At 41.4% G+C, this 22,252-nt stretch overlaps 1 protein-coding gene across 1 annotated transcript in view; it reads right to left on the bottom strand.

The window, feature by feature from the left end:
- LOC126343623 (dolichyl-diphosphooligosaccharide--protein glycosyltransferase subunit STT3B) overlaps window positions 1–22,252 on the bottom strand; it is an 89,141-nt gene that overhangs the window by 49,705 nt on the left and 17,184 nt on the right. The window contains exon 4 of the mRNA XM_050001953.1: window positions 1,712–1,777. Within this exon, the coding sequence (XP_049857910.1) occupies window positions 1,712–1,777 (66 nt within the window). The remainder of the gene's footprint in view (window positions 1–1,711; window positions 1,778–22,252) is intronic.

The following is a 22,252-nucleotide window of genomic DNA, read 5'->3' as shown; positions in this document are numbered from 1 at the left end:
ATTAAGAATTCTGTTATCTTGATGATTCCAAATTTTACCAATAATTTGTTTCACTTAAAATAATCATGACTCAGACCACTTTCCTCCATTTTTGCCTGAATTTACATTTGTATTTTTCATCTTTCCAATGCTAATTCAAAGTCTAAAGTATGGAACACCCATTTGTGTATTTCTAAAGTTACAATTACAGTTCTTTGTTCTTACCTGTGACAGTCAAACTTAACAAGAATTCTAAACATGCAATGAAGTCTTCCAAGACCAGATGTCTCTGCTGCTGGTTGATTTTCTGGGTTGTAGGATCTTGGTCCCTGAAACTTTTTCATTCCTGACGCTTTGTGCAGAGCTGTGCTGGATTTCTTCAGAGGAGCTCTTGGTTCCACTGAGTCTTGCCAACTGATGGGTCAGACATTGGAGAGAGCCATAAACAATGTGAAAAACAATTAGAGGGTCAGAGGGAAGGGCATGGTATAAGTTTACACGTGATCAGCAGAGATAATCGTTCTCAACGATAAAACTTAACTACTGAACTATCATCAATCAAAGATAAGCTTGATCTATCAGTTCTGTAGAGTGCTGTCCATGTATCACTATGCTTTGTGGCATCTTTTTGCTGCTAAAATTATCCCCATGGCTTTTCCACATCACCGTGGACAGTAGTTCTTCATCACAGATAAAACTTTGATTTTGGAAAACTTCAGTTCATGCTTTCCTGACACAGAGTCTCTCTGTTGATCACATGTAAATTTTTACCATGCCCCCTTTTCACAGCATTTATCCTGCTCCCCAAAGTCTGACTCGTCAGCTGGCAAAATTCATTGAACTTGGAGAACCTCTGGAAATGTCTAGTGCAGCTCTAGAAGAAAAATCAGGAACAGATTCACCAGAAATTGAAAACTCTGATAATGTCAAGGATTTTGCAATGAATGCAATCACAGCATTCAGTATTCCAGTCTTACAATTTGGCTGTATTTTTCATTAACTGGTTTTGTATAACAAATCACATCAAAACTATTTTGTTCAATATAGACTTGGTAAAAATAAGTTGAATCAGCTGATTTTTTTCTACTGTAGGGTTTTCAGAGAAAGCTTGCCTAGTATTGGTAAAACACTATTCTTATCTTCCGTTAAAAGTATTTCTTCAGAAGACAACCAAAAACTTTGTTTTTCTGTATGCCTGATGTTAGATAAGTTTCAAACATTCCACTTCCACCCAGTTAATTAAGTTAAATAAAACAAATGATCACAAAAAGTAAAGTTAAATGAAATAAGTAGCCTACATCAAAGTTTAATACTATTTCAATATATTAAATCAATTTCTTCCAATATAATGCTTTAATTCAGTAATCCTTACAGATTTAAAACAAAGTTCTTCATCATAGAAAAACAATAAGCTTAACTTTATCTTCATTTTTGTTGGAGAACACAACAGCTGTTTTGTAAATTACATTGCAGGCTATACCGCAACCAGCCACAAGTTTTCTGTAAATGATTTAATTATACCATTACTAGTTCAGTGACAAGTATGAATTGTAAAAGAAAGTTAAACCTCTGTCCTATTATATGTAAAGGAGGACTTTTCAGGAAGATACAAATGTGGAACTTGCAAGAAGCCAATGCTAGCATCTGATGATGGGCTCAGGCCTAATACTATTAATGGTATAATAAAATCATTAAAAAAAAACTGATGTAAATGATACAACTTAATACTCACCATATAAAAATATGATAGTGCAGTCATACAGGACCAAAATATTGAGCCAGATTTCACTGATTTCACCTGAAAGTAAAGAAAAAAAGAAAGAGAGAGGGTCAGTATAAAATGTTAACAGTTGGACAAGACCACGCAATTCTAATTTACGGTATCTCATACTTTAGTGGCACTAAATTGCACAGCCCATTGAATGTTTTTCATTAGATGTAAGAAATAAACAGTGTTGTCAGTAGAAAATTATCCCCATCCCTTTCCAGCAGATAACTTACAATTAATTGCAAAATCAAACAGTGGAAAATCCAGGTTGGAATATCAACAATTATAAATGGAAAGATTCCATTGAGAACACATGTTGAGTTACAGACAGGCATAACGAAAATAATGTTACACAGCGAGCTTTCAACAAAAGCCTTCTTCAGAAAAGAGAGAAATACACAGAGACACTCAAACAAGCAGGCACACATGACTGCTACCTCCAGCCATTTTAGCCCCACTGCTACTGTTAGGTCTAAGAAAAGTAGCCATCAAGAGTGAGGCTGGCAACAGCGAGGGACAGCATAGTAAGGATGGGGGAAGAGAAGAGTGCTGTCTGGGAGGAGGTCGGGAGAAGGAAAACTGGTGCTGGAGGGGAGGATCCAGATGGCCTGTGTTATGAAGCAGCCATTAAAATCTAGCATGTTATGTTCAGCTGCATGTTGTACCACAGGGTGGGTCTACTTTGCTCTTGGCCCCAGTTTGGTGGTGGCCATTCATCCTGATGGACAGCTGGTTGGTAGTCATACCAATATAAAAATATAACTGTGTAATGACTGCAGCAGACCTGGTATCTGACATGGATGCTTTCACAGGTGAACCATCCTCTGGTGGGGTAGGATAAGGCTGTGACAAGAGTGGAATGGGGAGTGCTGGTTGTGTGGATTGGACAGATCTTGCACCTGAATTTTCCAAAGGGATCATTTCAGGGCATCATGTCAGGTAATAAAAGCTCTGACAAAGGATGTTGTTCAGCTGTTCCAGTCAGAGGTGTTATTGGATGACAAAGGGGGGCACTCCTATGTAGCTGGTTCTTGGGGGTACTATTATCCTACCTACAGTGTTCCTTCTCCTCCTCAAAACCCTCGTAGCACCTAGACCCTGCCTAAGTGACCTTTTAAACTTGCCACCTCCCCCAAAACACCCTACCAATACTCTACCTGATCAAGAGCTTAGACAATCCTGGAACACTGCTGTTAACATTTCCAACAAAAATCTCAGTTTCAGTCCTATCCAGCCACCTCACCTTCAGCACTACACCAAAATTTAAGCATGCTCCTTTTCTTGATTCCTGCAAAGGAAATGCTTTCATGTCACCAATCTCTCCAACCAAAGCCAACCTAATCCCATCACTGAGACTGCCTCTACCAGTTTATACCACCATTCAACCATGATCATCTTCCCCCCTCCCTCTCCCACCCCACCTTCCTAACCACCCCCTGGAAAGCTCCCAGGAATTTCTTACCTCAACTTGGCTACACAATACTTCCCCAAGCCCTTTCCCTATGAACACTAACATTTCAGCAGAAGAATATATAGCCTCAAAACAGATGCTCACCTAATCATCCTACCTACAGACAAAAGTTCCACCGCTGTCGTTATGAATTGCAATGACTACCTGGTGGAAGGCCTTTATCAACAGTATGACTCCTCCATGTAAATTTTGACAGCTGCCATCCCTTTCACACCCCAAAAAAAGTCCTCCCATATAGCCTGGGCACCTGGCAACAGCTTATCAGCAATGAGAAGTATTCCCTAGCTAGGGAATTCACAAATGAGCTCCTGTGCCAGGCCCCCAAACAGCCCCAATCACCCCACCAATCACACGAACCAACTGAGTAGGAACACCCTCTTCGACACCCAATACGGCAATACCACACCGGACTGGAACAGCTGAACCATGTACCTAGCCAGGGCCATCATGTCCTGAAATGAGGGACACCCTACCCAAGATCCTTCCCACCATTCCTAAAATGGTGTTCCATCATCCATCCAACCTCCACAACATCGTAGTCCAATTATATGCCACTCTCAATCCCAGCCCCTTGCCACGGAGGTAATATCCCTGTTGGAGACCCAGGTGAAAGATCTGCCCAATTGACCCGCCCAGCAATTCCTATTCCACCCGTCACAGACTTATCCTACTCCATCTGAGGCTGGGCCAACTGTGAAAGCAGTCATGTCATATTTCAGCTCTGCTGCTGTCATTGCACAGTGTTTTATATTGGTATGACTACCAACCATCTGTCTACAAGGATGAAGGGCTACTGCCAAACTGCGGCCAAGAGCAAAGTGGACCACCCTGTAGCACAACCTGCAGCTTAACGAAACATCCTACACTGCAACTGCTGCTTCACAGCCTGAACCATCTGGATAGTTGCCTCCAATAGCAGCTTTTGTGAACTGCACAGATGGGAGTTATCGTAAAAACACATTCTCCGCTCTCAAAATTATCCGCCTTAACCTACAATAACCTACTGTCCCCACACCCTCCAACCAACAATTTCCACCCCCACTATCCTATAACCTCTTCCCAATTTGCATCCCCTCACCAGCATTGTGTTCACTCTCTGCCAATGCACCCGCCAATGTTTTCCCCTCTCTGCTCCTCTCCTCCGCTCACAGCCTCCCGATGCTGCCCCTGGCAACCTTATCCTGCCGCCTTCTTGTCCCTGCATGCACCAACAGTCAGCACACTCCTCTTTCCCTGCCCACACTTTTCTATCCCTCCCTCTTCACCGCACCACTCCTGATTGCTGCTTTCATTCAATGTAACAGTTGCAGTCAGGCTGGAGTATGAAATGTATTGTGTATATGCGTTTTTTCTCCTTTCTTTTTTGAAGAAGGCTTTGGCAGAAACCATAGTCGTACATATTTTCATTGTGCCTGTCTGCAATTCAACTTCACAATTTATTTCTGCATACAAATAATATCTGCATTAAAACTTTTTTTTTCAATGAAAAAATTATAAAGCGACATTCTGAAATAGTAAAGTAGTAATTACAGTATTTTGAAAAAGACAGTTTGCTACTCAACATATAGTAAGGATGCTGAGTCACAGATAAGCACAAAAATAAGGTTGTCAAAAAAAGTAAACTTCCAGCCAAAAATACATTCACTGGAATAAACCTTAAACCAATTCTTTACATTCCATTTTGTGTTACCATTTATTATTGCAGCTATGGCTGCAATTCACTGGCAACGAGAGAGAGAGAGAGAGAGAGAGAGCGTTATCTAATTCCGATGAAGGCCGTTTTGACCAAAAGCTTACTTGTTTGACAGTCTTTTTGTTGTGCCCATCTGTGACTCAGCACCTCCGCTGTATGGTGATACCTTAATTTTTTTTTTTAAAAAAAAGAAACCTTTTGTATTGTACTTCACAATATTTTTAAAGATCCTTTTTTGTCTATTACTTTCCACAAAACTGTTACAAATCGCTGTTTTCTCCAATGAAATGGTAATTCAATAATGTATGCTAATCACACCTCAAAAAACTGACAGTTCACAAACCTTTGTGATGCCTGCAACCGTACATACTACTATTGACTGAATGCCAAAACAATCACGCTACTGAAAGAACTTCTCTCTTCTGTTTAAAAGTGAATCAACAGTCACAATATCTTTGTGATGAATGCACAAGTGTGATATTTGCGTACATTTTATGAACAATTTTCTACTGTCTCCTCTGATGATTTCATTTCTCTTTCTGTAAGAAACAAGGCTTTTATATTGTGCCATGTTTTAATTATAAAGTAGATCTGCCTGTAAAAATTACTGCAATAGAGTTACTCTGAACCTAAATTACTATACTCCTTCCTTGTCTTCAAATGCTCACCATATATTGGACATAATCATCATTTATACGTAACACCTTCGACTGGCAGTTAGGAGACAGTTCTCATAACATGAGACAGTGGACTGTAATGAAAATATAAATACGATTCAAACAGCTTATGTGTACTTTTTGTCCTTATCCCTCACGAGCTTCAATTTTTATCTTCATATGAAAAAACTGTATGACATGGTATAATGGCAGACTAAAGTCCATCTTTAAGGGAATTCAAAAAAGATTTTATCAAACCTAATCATTGCTATACACCCAGTTCTCAGCACAGCAATAATCAAGGACTGGATGCTCCATTTATATCACTTAACAACAGTTTACAAGATGATCAGTTTTAAAGATGGTAGTCATGATGATGAAAATTGATGCTACATATGATGTATATAATTTTCATTTCACTTAGAATAGAAATATTGAGGGACAGAATATAAAACTCAAACAGGGAAGCACCAATGACTTAATATTAAGTTGTAACCAGGATCATTAAAAAGAAGTGCCGAGTCAGACGAAAGAAAAATAATAAAATTTTTACAATACAAGAAAAAGGATAGATTGCAGTTTACCATATAGATGACCCACTGAGTTGCAGACGGCACAATGAAAAGACTTTTACACTATTTAGCTTTAGGCCAAATCCATTTTCAAAAAAAGATAACTCACACATACAAGAGGATACCCAAAAACAACCAGAATAACGTTGTGGGCAAAGCTTACGCAGTATGCATTTCTGCCGCTTGGTATGTATAGTGCAGCTCATTGCCAGTTCAGTGCCACCTGTGTTGTAGACCTGGAATGTTCTGTTCATTAGCAGTGATTGTTTTTGTTAGCAATGTTTTGTTTTTGTTTCATTTTTTATTATGGCAAATTTAAGTGAACAACACGCAGCTGTGAAATTTTGTTTTCTACTTGCTAAAAATGCTGCTGAAATTGTTTTAATGTTGAAAATATCTTATCAAGTTGCCACCATGGGAAAAACTAAGTGTACGAATGGTTTGCTCTATTTAAAAATGGCGACATGTCAACTGAGGACAAACCTTATTCTGGGCGTCCATCAACTTCCCAATTCAACGAAAATATTGTCGCAGAAGAATGTGAGTAGCACAGTCACTGTGGTGTAGAGGTTATGATACTAGACTGTTGCATCGAGGGCAGTGAGTTCAAAACTCACCTGAACTGTAAAATTTTAATTTCTTTATTCAGTTCGAGTACATTTTAGAAGCATCCACAAATGTCAAGAATCACTGTACTGAAATGTTCTGTAAAGACCGTATGTGGTCTGGCCGGAGGCAGTTTGCTCCGCGTTCTTGTATGTGCAAGTGCTGAATAACCTTTGTTAAGTGAAGTTAGTGTTTGTCATTCATCTCATTACACCTTCATCTATGTGACATTATTCTGGTGGAGGCGCCGGATATTGGAATTTGTGATAGCGCACATTATCAACGACACAGTGGTTCCCATCAGGCCATGACAGAGCCGCCGTTTACATGGTGAGAAACCCAAGTTCGAGCCATATTCAACAGATCGCAATCTATCGGGGATGAAGAGGACGTTATGATGACAGCAACTGTGTGCCACCACATGAGACATTCTTCCGGGTTCTCTGGTGATGATCACCATGATCCAAACAAGTGGCTGAAGGTATATGAGTGTATAGCCAAATTTAACAAATAGTATAACACCTTGTATTTGGCTAATGTGTTTTTTTACTTGAAGAGCACTGCCACGCAATGGTATGAGAACAACGAGGAGAAGTTCACAAGCTGGAAAGTATTCCAGGTGGAACTGCGCAAGTATTTCAGCGACACTCAATGACAGAAGTGCAAGGCTGAAGATAAATTAAAGTGCAGGTCACAGCATGCAGGAGAAACTACAGCATCCTATATCCAAGACGTATTGGAGTTGTGTAAAATAGTGGATTGTAGAATGAAGGAGGAAGATAAGGTTGCACATCTCATGAAGGGTGTTGTTGAGTACATGTATCAAGCCCCACTCCTGAAGGTGGTTTCAACAGCAGATGACTTCATAAAATGGTGCCAGTATATTGAGACAATGTATCAAAAAAGAATTATACACAAGAAGTTTGAACGGCTTCCAAACATCGTATCGATGTCTGCGATGGAGGAAGGAACTGATTTCACAAGTGTTCTTCATCAGATAGTGAGAGCGGAAATTCAAAAGGCACTAGGATTGCACGGTGAGCAAAAAACCGAGATGCTTCAAGAGGTCATAATGGTGGAAATGGAACAGACATTGAACCCAATCTCTCGTCCTTAATTTCCCTTTAAAACGGTGAAAAAGTCGAGACCCAGGCAAAGTTACGTTCCTACAATGCCGCATTAAGAACCTGTTGGGGCACCAAGGAAGACTGATGTCTGGAGTACCCAAGACAACTAACCAGTATGTTTCCACTGCGAACGACCGGGACATGTGGTGTGATATTGTTGAGAAAGACGGTGGATATTTGATGACGCCCGTGCCAGAAGACAACAGACCGATCTTAGCCTGCCAACTCTGGGACAACGAAGATGAACAAGAAGATGTGGGTGCGGGACGAAACTGGTCACCATAACTGCAAGCTAGCTGCTGGAGAGAATGCTTCTCAACGTGCCGATCAAGGTCTCCATCGCTGTTTAAAAGCTCCAGCCGATCACCTAGCTGCCAAAACCTGGAAAACTAAAGGGTGTGACCTTCCTTGGGGGTGAGACTGTCGAAGAGAAAAATCCTCCGCCAAGCTATTGTGGACTCTGGAGCATCATATTCAGTCATTTTGGAGAAGTACTGTCGCCAGTTGCACAAAACCATATTCGTCGACGAAAAAACATCTCTGCTGAAGGTGGCTAATTGGAAATATGGAAAACCTACAGGAAGATGTGTCATTTGTGTGGGTATAAGTGGTCAAACACAGCCTTTAGAATTCATCGTCTTACAAGAGTGTAGCCATGACGTCATTCTCAGACTTTTTGAAAGCTTCTCAGGCAATTATAGATTGTGGTCACTCGAAGATTATGCTAGATGAGATGAGATACGATACTGTGGACAGGAAGATGCGTATTCGAGTGTGTGGAGACTGTGTGTGCTGGATGAAGTGATCATTCCTGCAGTCAGCACTAGAAAGGTAACTGTCATGTTTCATGCCATGCATCGACCCATGGATCTTGTAGTGGAATGTAAGAGAAGCACACCACTGAAGAATAACTTGGCCATCCCAGCCTCTGTCAGTCTCGTTTAAGAACGGATTCAGTGAACTGTGGATAGTTAACTGTCACCGAGAACCACAGATCCTTCAAAGATGCATGTGCATAGCAAATGCTGAGCCATTAATTGCCGAACACCTGAGCATCACAAAAACCTCCCATGCCAAGTCTGTGGTAGAAACTGGCACTACCACTATGAGACAAGATCTTCTAGCTCAACTATCACCAGATTTCACTAAGGAACAGCACAAGAAGCTACTTGCTATTCTTCAAGAGTTCTCTGAATGATTCAATCCACAGGTGAAGAGCAAATTAGACAAATCGACAGTGAAACACCGGATTAGCACTGGAGACCATCAACCAGTAAGCCAGAGAGCATACCGTGTGTCAGCAACGGAACGTCGAATAATTCACGACGAGGTACAGAAAATAATGATGAATGTCATCATTCAGCCTTCTCAGAGCTCATGGTCATCACCAGTGGTTCTTGTCAAGAAGAAGGATGGCAGTTGGCACTTTCGTGTTGATTACAGAAAGCTTAATAAGATAACTAAAAAGGACGTATACCCCGTTCCATGAATTGGAAATACACTAGATTTTTCTCAACCGTGGACATATACTTGGGATACTGGCAAATCGAAGTAAATGAGGCTGATTGTGAGAAAACTGCACTCATCACCCCTGAGGGCCTGTATGAGTTTAAGATACTGCTGTTTGGTTTGTGTAATGCACCAGCAACTTTTGAACAGATGATGCATAATCTTCTAAGTCACCTGAAGTTGACGATGTGTGTTTGTTATTTAGACGACATTATAGAGTTCTCAGAGACCTTTGATGAACATGTAAAAAGACTTGTCTCCAACAAGGCGGACTGCAACTTAATCATAGAAAGTGTCTCTTTGGAGCAAATGAAATCAAAATACTTACACACATTGTGTCAAACGAAGGTGTGCAGCTAGACCCAGGAAAGGTGAGATCTATAACAGAATTTCCTATTGCTAAAAAGTATTAGAGATGTGAGAAGCTTCCTTGGATTATGTTCTTATTACCGTTGTTTTATCAAAGCCAGGCCACTCCAAGCATTGTTAAAAGCCAATGTTAAATTTATCTGGGGTGGTGCCCAACAAGACTCTTTCAATGTGCTGTGAAAAGCTCTGACAACTGACCCTACACTTAGTCTGTATGATGAGGGAGCACGTACATAATTATACACAGATGCCAGTAGGTTTGGAATTGGTGCTGTTCTGGAGCAAATTTTGGATGGAAAAGAGAAGATTATAGCCTATGCTTCTAGTACACTTACAAAAGCCGAGAGAAACTACTCAACTACAGAAAGAGAAAGTCTTGCTGTGATCTGGGCCATGTGCAAATTTCGACAGTATCTCTATGGAAGGCCATTCACAGTTGTTACAAACCATCAGTCACTTTGTTAGTTGACAGGTCTTAAGGATCCAACAGGATGCCTTGCCAGATGGGCACTACGTCTTCAAGAGTATGACATTGCCATAGTGTACAAAAGTGGAAAAAAACACCAAGACGCTGACTGTCTCTCTAGAAACCCTGTGCAATACCATCAAGATTCTGATGAAGATAGCAACTGCCTTGCTGCACTCCAGGATATCTCTGCTGAGCAGCAGGACGACGCCAAGATTTTTAAAAATATGCTTGCCTTAAATCGGTAAGAGGACGTGAAAGGGCAATTTATGGTAGTTAATGGATTACTTTGAAAGGAAAACCTTTCATCTGTTTGGAAAGAGGTGGCTACCAGCCATCCCTAAACGCATGCGCTTAGATGTTCTACAGAAATTTCATGACACAACTGAAGCCGGACATATAGGATTTATTAAGACATACGATAGGATCCGCAAGAGATTGTTGTCGCCAGGTTTATTTAGAAGTGTCCATCACTATGAGTCGCACTGTCAAGAGTGCCAGAGGAGAAAGGCAGAGCCTCAGAAACCACGTGGCCGACTCATACCAATTCCACCAGCTGAAACGGCTTTCCAGCATGTTGGGATTGACCTCCTCGGATGATTTCCAACATCTGCTAGTGGCAATGTATGGATTATTGTTTGCACTGATTATCTGACACTCTATGCCATTACAAAAGCCGTGAAAACAGCCGAAGCATTCGAGGCAGCCAAATTCATCGTGGAAGACATTGTATTAAAACACGGTGCTCCAAGGTCATTAATTACGTATCGAGGGAAAGTTTTTCCAACCAAATCTTGTGACAGAGATATACCATAGGTGCAACATTACTCACCACATGACGACTGCCTATCATCCGCAAACTAATGAGCTTAATAAGACCTTAGCTGACATGCTATCACTGTTCGTCAGTGTTGAGCAGAGCAACTGGGATGAGGTGCTACCTTTTGTGACGTTTGCTTACAACACCGCTAAACAAGACACCACAGGATTTACGCCATTTTTCCAGGTGCATGGGCGTGAGGCGACTACGACAATGGATACTGTGTTTCCGTTACATCCTGATGACGTGGACGACAACTATATTGGCCAGGTGTTAACCAGAGCTGAGGAAGCTCCGGCAGTTAGCTCTACTCTGTACGCTGCAGGCTCAAGAAAACGATCGCCGAAGGTATGATGTGAGCCACCACCCTGTTGTCTACCAGCCTGTGACCTCGTCTGGATCTTCACTTCTGTTCGGAAGGTTGTTCTCTCTGAGAAGCTCCTCAAGCACTGCTTTGGACTTTATAAGGTTGTAAGACAGTTGTCTAGTGTTACTTATCAAGTTGAAGATTGCAACCCCGACACAAGGTGACAAAAGATCAGAGATACGATCCACATCCTTCGAATGAAGCCCTATAAGGATCCTGCAACTCAGGGTAAATTCGAAGCTCCAGTGACAGGCAACAAGCAGAAAGGTGACGAAGAGCATAGTGGCAAAGGAAGGTCTAAGAAGATCACCGCCAGGGCGAACATCAGTCACCGGGAGTCGGAGTATGCAGGACCGATGACTCGTTCCTGGACTAGGAGGACATAACACCGAGACACTGTTCTCTTAAGGAGGGAGCAATGTTGCAGAAGAAGCTGAGTACCACAGTCACCATGGTGTAGTGGTTACAATGCTAGACTGTTGCATGTAGGGTTGTGAGTTCAAAACTAACCTGAACTGTAAAATTTAATTTCTATATTCAGTTCGAGGACATTCTAGAAGTATCCACAGATGTCAAGAATCATTGTACTGGAATGTTCCATAACTGTATATATACCATATGGGTTCTGGCCAGAGGCAGTTTGCTCCGTGCTCTTGTACGTGCAAGTGCTGAATAAACCTTCGTTAAGTGAAGTTAGTGTTTGTAAGTCATCTAATTACACTTTCTTCTATGTGACAATATTGAAAAAATTTGGTAGCTTGTGCTCACAGACCATCAACAGACAACTGATCAACTGTCAGAGATTAGTGGCTTACCTTGGAGCTCTGTTCAGTGAATTTTAATGGGAGATCTGGAAATGAAAAGGGATGCTGCTAAGTTTCTTCCTCGGGTTGTGACTGACAATCAAAAAGAATGTCACGCTGAAACATGTCATGTTTGGAAACTACAGCCTGAAACTGAGCCAGATTTTCTGTCAAAGATCATGTGACTTTTCCTTATTTCCACAAAGGAAAAGGAGCATGAAAGGACACCGATTTGACAACAGTGAAAAAGGGAAGGAAAAAATAAATGAGGGAGGAGCTGTCAGCTATTTCTACAGATGACAACAAAAAAGGTTTCGAACAGTGGAAGCACCGGCACGACTAATGCATTAGTCATAATGAACAGTATTTTGAAGAGGATTAGGTTGTTGTGTAAACAATTTGAAAATATATAGCATTTGTTTTGGTACCCCCTTTACACAAGCAAGCACACCTCATGCACACAAGACCCCCGTCTCCAGCAGCTAGGTCCAGAATGCAACTGTTGTGGAGCGAAAGCAGCAATCGGGAAGGGGCAAAGGGGAGGGGGGGTAGGGGAAGGAATACCAAGGTAAGGCTGAGTGAGAGAAGAGTGCTGACTTTCCAGAACATGCAGGGACTAGACGGAGGCTCGAGGACAGACTGTGGAGTAGGGAGGTGTAGGTGTTTGGTGTAGGTGTAGGTGTAGGTGTAGGTGGCGGTGGGGGTGGGGGTGTAGGGGGTGGGGGTGTAGGGGGTGGAGTTGGGGGTGGAGGTGGGGGTGGGGGGGGGTGAAAAAGAGAGAAACAGGGAAGGGGAAAGACGGGTGGGTGCATTGGCAGAGAGCAGCACAAAATGAGGTTGTGGCACATCAATATGGAGGTTGTGATAGGGAAGAGGAGGCAAAAACTGTTGGATGGCAGGTGTGGGGACAGTAGATTACTGCACGCTGAGGTCGGGACAATTTCGGGACTAGAGAATGTGTTCTTAAGATAACTCCCATCAGTACAATTCCAAAAAGCTGGTGCTGAAGGGGAGGATCTTGATGACTCATATTGTGAAGCAGAAATTACAATCTAGAATGTTTTGTTCAGCTGCATGTGGTGTCACAGGGTGGAGAGCTGGTTGGTAGTCATACCAATATGAAAAGCCATGCAATGATTGCAGCATAGATGGTATATGACATGGCTGTCTTCACAGATGGCCCAACCTCTTATGGGTGGATTGGGTAGGTTTTCCACATCGTTTTTCCACAAGGATATGATCTCTGTGGCATAGAGATGGATTAAAGATGTCATGGAGGTTGTGTGGGTGACGTAATACCAGTTTAAGAAGGGTGCGGAGGTGTCTTGGGTAGGATACCCCTTGTTTCAGTCCATAATGATAGGCAATCAAAGCCCTGACGAAGGATGTGGATCAGTTGTTCCAATCTGGGGTGGTATTAGGTGACAAAGGGGGCACTCGTACAAAGCTGGTACTTGGGGCAGGTGGGAGGATTGTGGATGTGTGGGGAAATGGCATGGAAGATGTGTTTGCAGACTAGGCTGGGGGGATAGTGCCTGTCTGCAAATGCCTTAGTGGGACCTTCAGCATACTGGGCCAGGCAGTTCTTGCCACTGCAGATATGCCGTCCCCAGGTGGCCAAGCTGCTTGTGAGGGCTTCTTTGTTGTGGGAGGGATGACAGCTGTCGAAATGCAGGCACTGATGATGGTTGGCGGATTTAATGTTGGACAGAGGTGTGGATGGAGCCATCAGAGACGAGAGATCAACGTCCAGGAAGTAGGCACACTTGTTTGGAGGAAAATCAGGTGAAGAGGTTGGGAAAGCAAGTTTTGAGGTTGTGAAGGAATGTCTTGGCTCTGAGTCTAGATCATGTTGATATCATCAATGAATCTCAACTAAGTTATGGGTTTGGCAGTTTGGGAGACAAGGAACATCTCTATATGGGCGATAAACAGATAAACAGATTCACCTGGGAGGATGCCATGTGCGAGCTCATGGCTGTGCCACTAATTTGTATTTATACCTTCCCCTTAAAGGAGAAGTAACTGTGTGTCAGAATATAGTTAGTAATGATGTAAATAAAATAGAAAGAAACTTCCACATGGGAAAAAAAAATATATTAAAAACAAAGATTCCAAGACTTACCAAGTGGGAAAGCGCCGGCAGACAGCCACAATGAACAAAACACACAAACACACACACAGAATTACTAGCTTTCGCAACCGATGGTTGCTTCTTCAAGAAAGAGGGAACGAGAGGGAAAGACGAAAGGATGTGGGTTTTAAGGGAGAGTGTAAGGAGTCATTCCAATCCCGGGAGCGGAAAGACTTCCCTTAGGGGGAAAAAAGGACAGGTGTACACTCGCGCGCATGCACACACACACACACACACACACACACACACACACACACACACACACACACACACACAGTAAGGTGTATGAAGAATGAGCTAGCACATTTGGAGTCTAGAGGAAGTTGGGAAAGATAGTGTTCAATAGTGGCAAGATTATGAGCATGAGGGATGTTTGTATATAGTGAAGTGGCATTAACAGTGATGAGCAGGGATGATGTAGTCAGTAAAGGAAGTGATTAGTATCTTTGATGTGGGAGACTTCAGACAATTGGTTGGAGGTGGTGGTCAATAAGGGCTGCAATTCTTACAAAGGGGGCACAATAACCTGCCACAATGAGCCATCCAGGATTGTTAGGTCTGTGGATTTTGGGGAGCATGTAGAAGGTGGATGTGTGGAGTGTCATACGTGTCAGGAGGGATATGGATTCAGGAGAGAGGTTCTGTTGCAGGGTATATACACGGACAATGAAAAAAATCCTGGAATTTCCCCGGATTTCCTGGTTAAAAATACACTTCCTCCCAGGTGAAAATAGACTTTTTCCTAGTTAAGTGAGGAAATACTTTCCCGGCACTGGAAAACTTATCAGTCCTTTGAATGGTTATGGTTTTATACACTGCCTGCGTAGAATTAGAAAATGAAACTCAAGGAGAAAAACACGTTTTGGAAAGATCTTTGATGTGCAGCAACATGTACGCTGCATATTTTTGTATTACGAAGGTATAAATTCGAATTCCACCAAACACCGCATGTTACTTTCTGAAGCATTTAAATTGAGATTGTGGTGTGCTTTAGTAAGCCACTCACAGCTCATGTCACATGATCTAGCCAGCCAATGACAGCATAGGACACATGATGTAGTCAGTCAATAGCAAGATCACTGTTAAGTAGCACGAACACACAAATAAGAAAAGTTAAGCGTTTAAATTAACATACACAGTGTTGTTATACGAAGTGCAAAGCTTTCACATACAATATTGGTCTCAAACATTAATAAGCGGAAAGAGAAGCTAAGTTTCCACATATAATGTTGATCTTTTTTGCGCCTGTTACATTTTTTAAGATACGATGCATAAATGTGCCAGTAAAATTTTTCATAACGACATAAATGTCGGATCTAGGCTTGAAATTCTTCTAATTGATCATCCTTAAAGAGTTGATTTTTAAAGGAAAGTCAAACAGTCCATAATTTAAGAAATTCATCATATATTCCCATACATAGTGCATCTTGCATAAAAGGAAATTTACTTTGAATGTTTTTCAAACCACCATTCGCATTATTTTTCCGCGACCCATTAGAAATACTACAAAAACGAAGGAGGCCCATATGTTCATACATGTAAAACATTAAAAGATCTTACATAATGTAATGAAAGACACAAGATGTCAGAGGATACTTCAAGACCATTGGAATTTTGTGAACCATACTAAAATACATAATTCGGCTTAAAGAGCACAGTTGTGTGTCCAGATTCAGAGTACCAGTACAGTATTATCTCATGTTTAGTTTTCATCACGGCATAATGCCATACGTGCTAGAAGATAAAAATGTGCACTTGAAATGCAGAGAACAGTTGAAACTAGCCGATACTTTGTTTCAAAGAAATTGACTGCCTCAGTGGAAAAGATTAATAAAAGCCAAATTTCTTTGACAAACCGACATAAATAACTTCATTGTTCTGCAAGGCGGTTAATGTTTGACTGTCAGGAGTGTGGAAATAAAATAAAATCTGAAACAAATAATATATTTTAGCCTTCTGTAATTATGTTAATGTATTTTAATTTATTTGATAGCTCCCAGCCACAGAAGTCTATTTTCATTTTCATTAGACGTGAGAGCAATAAACAAAGAGGAAACAGCAAAACCTCTAAATGTGAAACACGGGTCATGTTGAGACTACCCAGTTCCCCACTACAACTCAGACTGCTCTGTGCATCACCCCAGGATCTACAATATTTCCAAACCGGGGCAATACTAGATAGCGGCACCCCCCGCTCCCTCTTACCTCGAGCTTTTGAGGTAGGACGCCAAAAATTTTAAAATATTGACTTTTGAAAACTATGTTCATTTTGTACTGCACATCTTTCTGAAGATGTCTGATATATGATATATGTGTTTGAGGAAATGTAAGACCTGTTACTTGGTCTTAAGCATGCCAAAGTGCAGTACCTCGCCTCTTCACACAGCATTCTTCTATCGCACCTCACTGTATTTTGCTCTGTGGACTCAGCCGTGTATATTATGTAATGGATGCCATCAAACTATATTCGGGGCAGTGTAAATCAAAATGCCCTGTGGTGCCTCTCCTGTTCCCAGTCGAACTGTTTGACACCCTGTCCCTCTTTTTTTTTTTTTTTTTTTAAAAAAAAAAGAGCAATTAATACTTGATGGGATTATTTGTAACTAGGAGAACAAGGACTCCAGAAAACTTGCACTCTTTATTGCCTGTTAGCTAATAACTTGCTGTTTTGTTTGACATAAAATTAAATATAGGATACATAAAACTGGTAAAGACAAGAGCTAAGCAAGACAGTACAACATTTCTTCAATCCTTATGTTCTAGCACTTTTTTCTCTCTAATCTCGCTACCTCTTTACATGACGTGCTTTTCTTTCTGCGAAAGAATCTATTACTTCATCAAAATTCGTCAAATGTTTTGCTACATGAAAAATCGAAATGTCGTTGTCTATTACTGAAAAAGTTGTTAATACAAATAGTACCCAAGACTGGTGTGGCTTCTCGATCTGATTACATTTATTTTGTCACTGTCGGCTAGATGAAATGAAATAGGCCTATCTAACATTGCAGCAATTGTAACACACATCAAATAAGCGAGACTGTTTTGGCACAAATGTTCATTTTTATAACATGACACAATATAATTCACGAAGTACCTACTACAAGCAAAAAGCTTTACTTTAGGAAATCATTTCAAATTTCATTCATACGTTCCAGCTTCTCAAGCTCGAGTTCGAAAAGTAGTGGTAAGAAATTTTTATATAAATTTGGAATAATCATATTCTTCCATGATTTGTGTGATGTCCCAGTTTCTTGTCCTTCCTCATTCTAACCAAGAATCTTGTAATCACTAATTCTGTAATTATTCCTTCCTGTGTCAAAACTTATTCTCTGTTTAACTTCCCTAATCCTGCCACAATCACCGTTAGTTACCCCATGCTTGTTCTCCGTTTAAGCATTATTGCATGTTCATACAATGCATTTTCTGCACTACTCTCAGAACAGAACTTAGGCAGCTGCTAGCCGGGTACTACAACATGCCCTTTTTACTGGTGTAGCAGTCTGGCCAAAAATATTCTGTCAAAAGTTCATTTTCTTGGATACACCAAGAAGATAATATGTAATCTTTCTTACCTGTTATTCCTGTTAGTGTCGTTTACTTCCACTCTGGTAGTCTGACTCTATGGATTTCACTAGTAATTATAACAACACTGATCATTCGCAAACACAGTCAGCCACATAAATAAACAGTGATCGGCATACACCTGTTCGGCTTTATTCTGCTCAGCTTGTATAGTCCCATCCCCTTTTGTCTGCAGGAAAGTTTATTTCTAGATGTGACAGGGATTCCCTGGCAGAGACATCACATACACTATGCACACATTCAAAAATCAACTTATGATTCCCCTCCCCTCACCCCTAGATCTGGGACTGTTGTGCAAGCGTGAATCTGGCAGCTTGGGCGTGCCAGCAAAATTTTTCCGGGTAGCATTTGGCTGCTTGCTGCTACTGCTTATACAGCCACACTTCTGTAGCCAGAAGCGGGAGACGGTGTTACACATACACAACTCAACTGCTCATGCGCTTGAGCCCACTCACAACTGCTCAAACGGATCTAATGTAAACAGTTGTGGCATCACACCCAATGGAGACAATTTGTTGTTGTGGAGCACTGTACAGTCTTCCTAAAGCCTTTGACACATTTTGCTGTTGGCAGATGCTTGTATGAGCACTGTGTTTTGTTGTTGTATTGTTGTATATGGCGCATTTCCTTTGCAGTGTACGTTTTATTTTCTTATTTTCTCTCTCTCTCTCTCTCTCTCTCTCTCTCTCTCTCTCTCTCTCTCTCTCTCTCTCTCTCTCTCTCTCTCTCATTCATATTTTACTGCTGCAGTATTCTTCTGCAGTAGCAGGATACAATAATATCCTTCGCTAAGAGTACTGGTTCTTACCAGTCAAAATTATAAAAATTTAACTGAAACTACAAAAACAAAAAATTCCCATTTTTTTCAGCTCTCTCCTGAATGAAAAAATTCCTGGGTTTTTCCCAGATCTCCCGTGTCGTATACCCCCTGTGGGCGGTACCTAAGGCTTTAAGCACGAATTGGATGTTATGTTGGACTTATGGGATGTGATCACGCTGCCAGAGTTTATATGTGGAGGAGTCAGATAACTGGCAGAGGTCTGCTGCCAGGTAGTCACTGTGATTCATAATGATGTGGGTGGAACCTTTATCTGCAGTTAAGATGATTAGATAAGGATTTGTTTTGAAGTTATATGTGGCTGTCCTTTCTTCTGCTGAAAGACTGGTGTTCTTAAGAAAGGACCTGGGGAAGGATGAGGCGGCCAAGATAGAGATGAAGAATTCCTGGAAGCTGACCAGAGGTTGGTTAGTTGGTGTGAGATTACATTTGGACGCTGGTGTAGACTGGGAGGCAAGGTTCAATGATGGGATTCATTTGGTCTTGGTTGGAGGGATTGGTGGCAAAGAAGTGTTTGTTTGGTAATAAAATGTTTGATAAATACTGATAATATGACAGAAACAAGAGATGTTAACTTCAAGTATGTCCCAGTGTTTCATTAAAGCTGTTATAAGGAAAAGAATGATACCAATGAATAAGATTCACTGATGATATTGCTATACTCGTTGAAAGCGAGGAAGAATTCTGTTAAATCAAATGAACAATATAATGTGTGCAAAATATGGGTTGAGAGTAAGCTGAGGAATGACAAAGGTAATGATGAGTAGCAGAAATGAGAGTAGTACACACTTAAAATCAATACTGGAGACTATGAAGTGGATTATTTCTGCTATCTTGGAAGCAGAATAACACACTATGGACAAAGAACGGTGGGCATAAAGAGCAGGCTAGTACAGGCAAATTGGGCATTCCTGGTAGGGGGGGGGGGACTAATATCAATAGTTGAAGAAGAAATGTTCTAGTATGAATATTTGCAGCACAGCATTAAGTGGAATAGACTCATGGACAGAGGGAAAACCAGAAAAGAAGAGAATCAAAGCATTTGTGAGGTTCTCCGCAAAACTGGCAACAAAAGAAATATGTGGAAAACACTAACAAGAAGAAGGGACAGGATAAGAGGACATGTGTTATGACATCAAGGAATAACACCCCCCTCCCCTTCCCTTCACCAGTACCAGAAGGAGATGTAGAGGGTAAATGCAGGTGTGTGGTTGTAATGACGACACTGGTAGCGCGCATCGGGTTCGTAATGTACAGTCGGACTGTGACAATTTCACAGCCTGCTTTGATCTTTGACGGAAGCAACACACTCTCAAAAGAGAGAAAAAGACCGTATGTGGGTACTAAGGATGCACCCACCTTTTTCATCACCCTATGGACTGCAATGACACCCTGAACAGTGAGGTACATTTGGATTTTTGGCTCGGTCAAACCATCGAGCAGCCTAATGTAAATAATACTAAGCATTCAGCATTCGATGGGCCTTGAGACGAACAGGATAGGCAGTTGTTGTGCTTGAGAATTGGTAGCAGTCTCCAAAAGCAAAGTGCCAATTCATAAATGAGAGCAGGACTTCAAAGTGTCAGCAATTGTATCAACACCTTTCTGAGTAATAAATGGATTTACCATAGCAAACGAATGACCATCTTCAGTACGTGAAACCACGAGGAACCATTGTGCAGCTATAAGGGTCTTTGAATCGTTAGCCTCATTATGTTTAGTAGACATCGACTGTGACGAAGATGATTGGCTCATTGCACGAAAATACCCCACGATTACCAACGTCTCTGTGATGACATGCTCCTTCCAACTGGGGCCCCTGCCAAGAGGGGGTCGCACCTGCCTCAGGTGATTGTTCACATCCCAGAACACCTGACAGGGGGACCAATTGACAATTTGGGAAGGTAGCAGAGCAGCTCACACAATCACCCCTCCCTGGGCCTGACCTGGCCTGGCCTGTACCAGGTTGTACGTAAGAACCCTACCAGTTGACCCGCGGTTGGGAATTACATGTTACCCATTCACCTGTTATGCATCAGATGCATGGACCACCCTTCAGAGACACACAGAGAGGAAGAAGAAAAAGATGAACCTCAAACATCACAGTGGAGGGAGGACAGGAGAAGGGGAACAAAGAAAGAAAAAAAAGCAATGATAAACAGTGTACAGACTGTTCTGATATAGGCTACAGAAAATGCAGAACAAATCACAGACATGTTCCCCAAGGAAGGGGAAAAAAGAATAGCAAGAGGATAATCATGCAGCATTGAAGGGGAAAGATGTTGCAAAGGCTGGGGTCCTGTAGCACCAAGCACAAATCTGCCAAAGAGTGGCAAGCCCCCTGGGGATCAAAAACTTGTGTAACCCACTCGTGACTACTCGTTAAGTGTTTAGGATCCGCACAAGGTCAGATTAAAGGAAGACACTGAATTAATTTGGAACAGTATGCAATTTTTTTTGTGAACTGAAATGAGGTTGCTTGGGTAGAAGTATAAGTTCTTTTCGTGAAACACTTTCTCCATAGCTTAGACAACCAGCATTTGAAACACACTGTAGAACGAGCCTACTACCACTGACGTACATCTCACGTAAGAATCACAAAGACAAAGTAAGAGAAATCTAGGCTCTTATGGAAGCATATACACAGTCATTTTTTTACCTTGTTCCATTTGTGAGCAGAACAGGAAAGGCAATGACTAGCAGTGGAAAATGAAGTATAATAATCATACGGGATTACTGGCCAGGAGAGCCTGTCTGGCTTGTTTGGGCATCTGGTGCAAGTCTTTTTATATGACCTCATTTTTGCACAGCAATCATGATGACAACACAACACCCAGTCCCTGAGCAGATAAAATCTCTGACCCAACCAGGAATCAAACACAGGCGGACTGTGTGGTAGTCGGCCATGCTTACCACTCAGCTACAGAGGCAGAAACTAGCAGTAGTACAAGGTACCCTCACCATGCACCACACGATGACTTGTTGAGTATGTACGCAGATGCAGACATTTCTGCATTTTCTGCTCAGAAAATTTGGTAGCAAATGAGTAACTCCAGATTACAAGAATTATAAAGAATGACTAGTTTACTAATTAAATCTATTCGAAAGCAAAGAAGAGGGTAGGGGACAGGGTAACAATCCTTATCAAGCCACAGTACCTGTTGCAAAAAGAAATGGTAACTTAAAAAATTTTAATTCCAAAAATTTGTAACTTTCAAGTGAAACCAACAAAGACCTGTGAAGTAAGCAACATTATTAATGATCTGATGATTAGGTGCCATCTGAGGAATGGTAAAAGGGAGAATCTGTCTTGTTTGTTACAAAGAATATTTGCTGACTAATTACTCTCCTACACTGACTGACTAAAAATGTGAAGCATCCAGTAGGGGAAGAGGAAATGAAAAGAAACTTCATGGCTTCAGAGTGATTACAAAAGAGTCAAATTTACAAAGAATTTATCAGTAGGATATCACATGCCCTCTAGCAGGGATT

This window comes from Schistocerca gregaria, chromosome 1 (assembly GCF_023897955.1).
Source record: "Schistocerca gregaria isolate iqSchGreg1 chromosome 1, iqSchGreg1.2, whole genome shotgun sequence".
In the NCBI taxonomy this organism is placed as follows: domain Eukaryota; kingdom Metazoa; phylum Arthropoda; class Insecta; order Orthoptera; family Acrididae; genus Schistocerca; species Schistocerca gregaria.
Note: the sequence above shows the minus strand (reverse complement) of the source record. Positions and strands in the feature narration are given on the sequence as shown.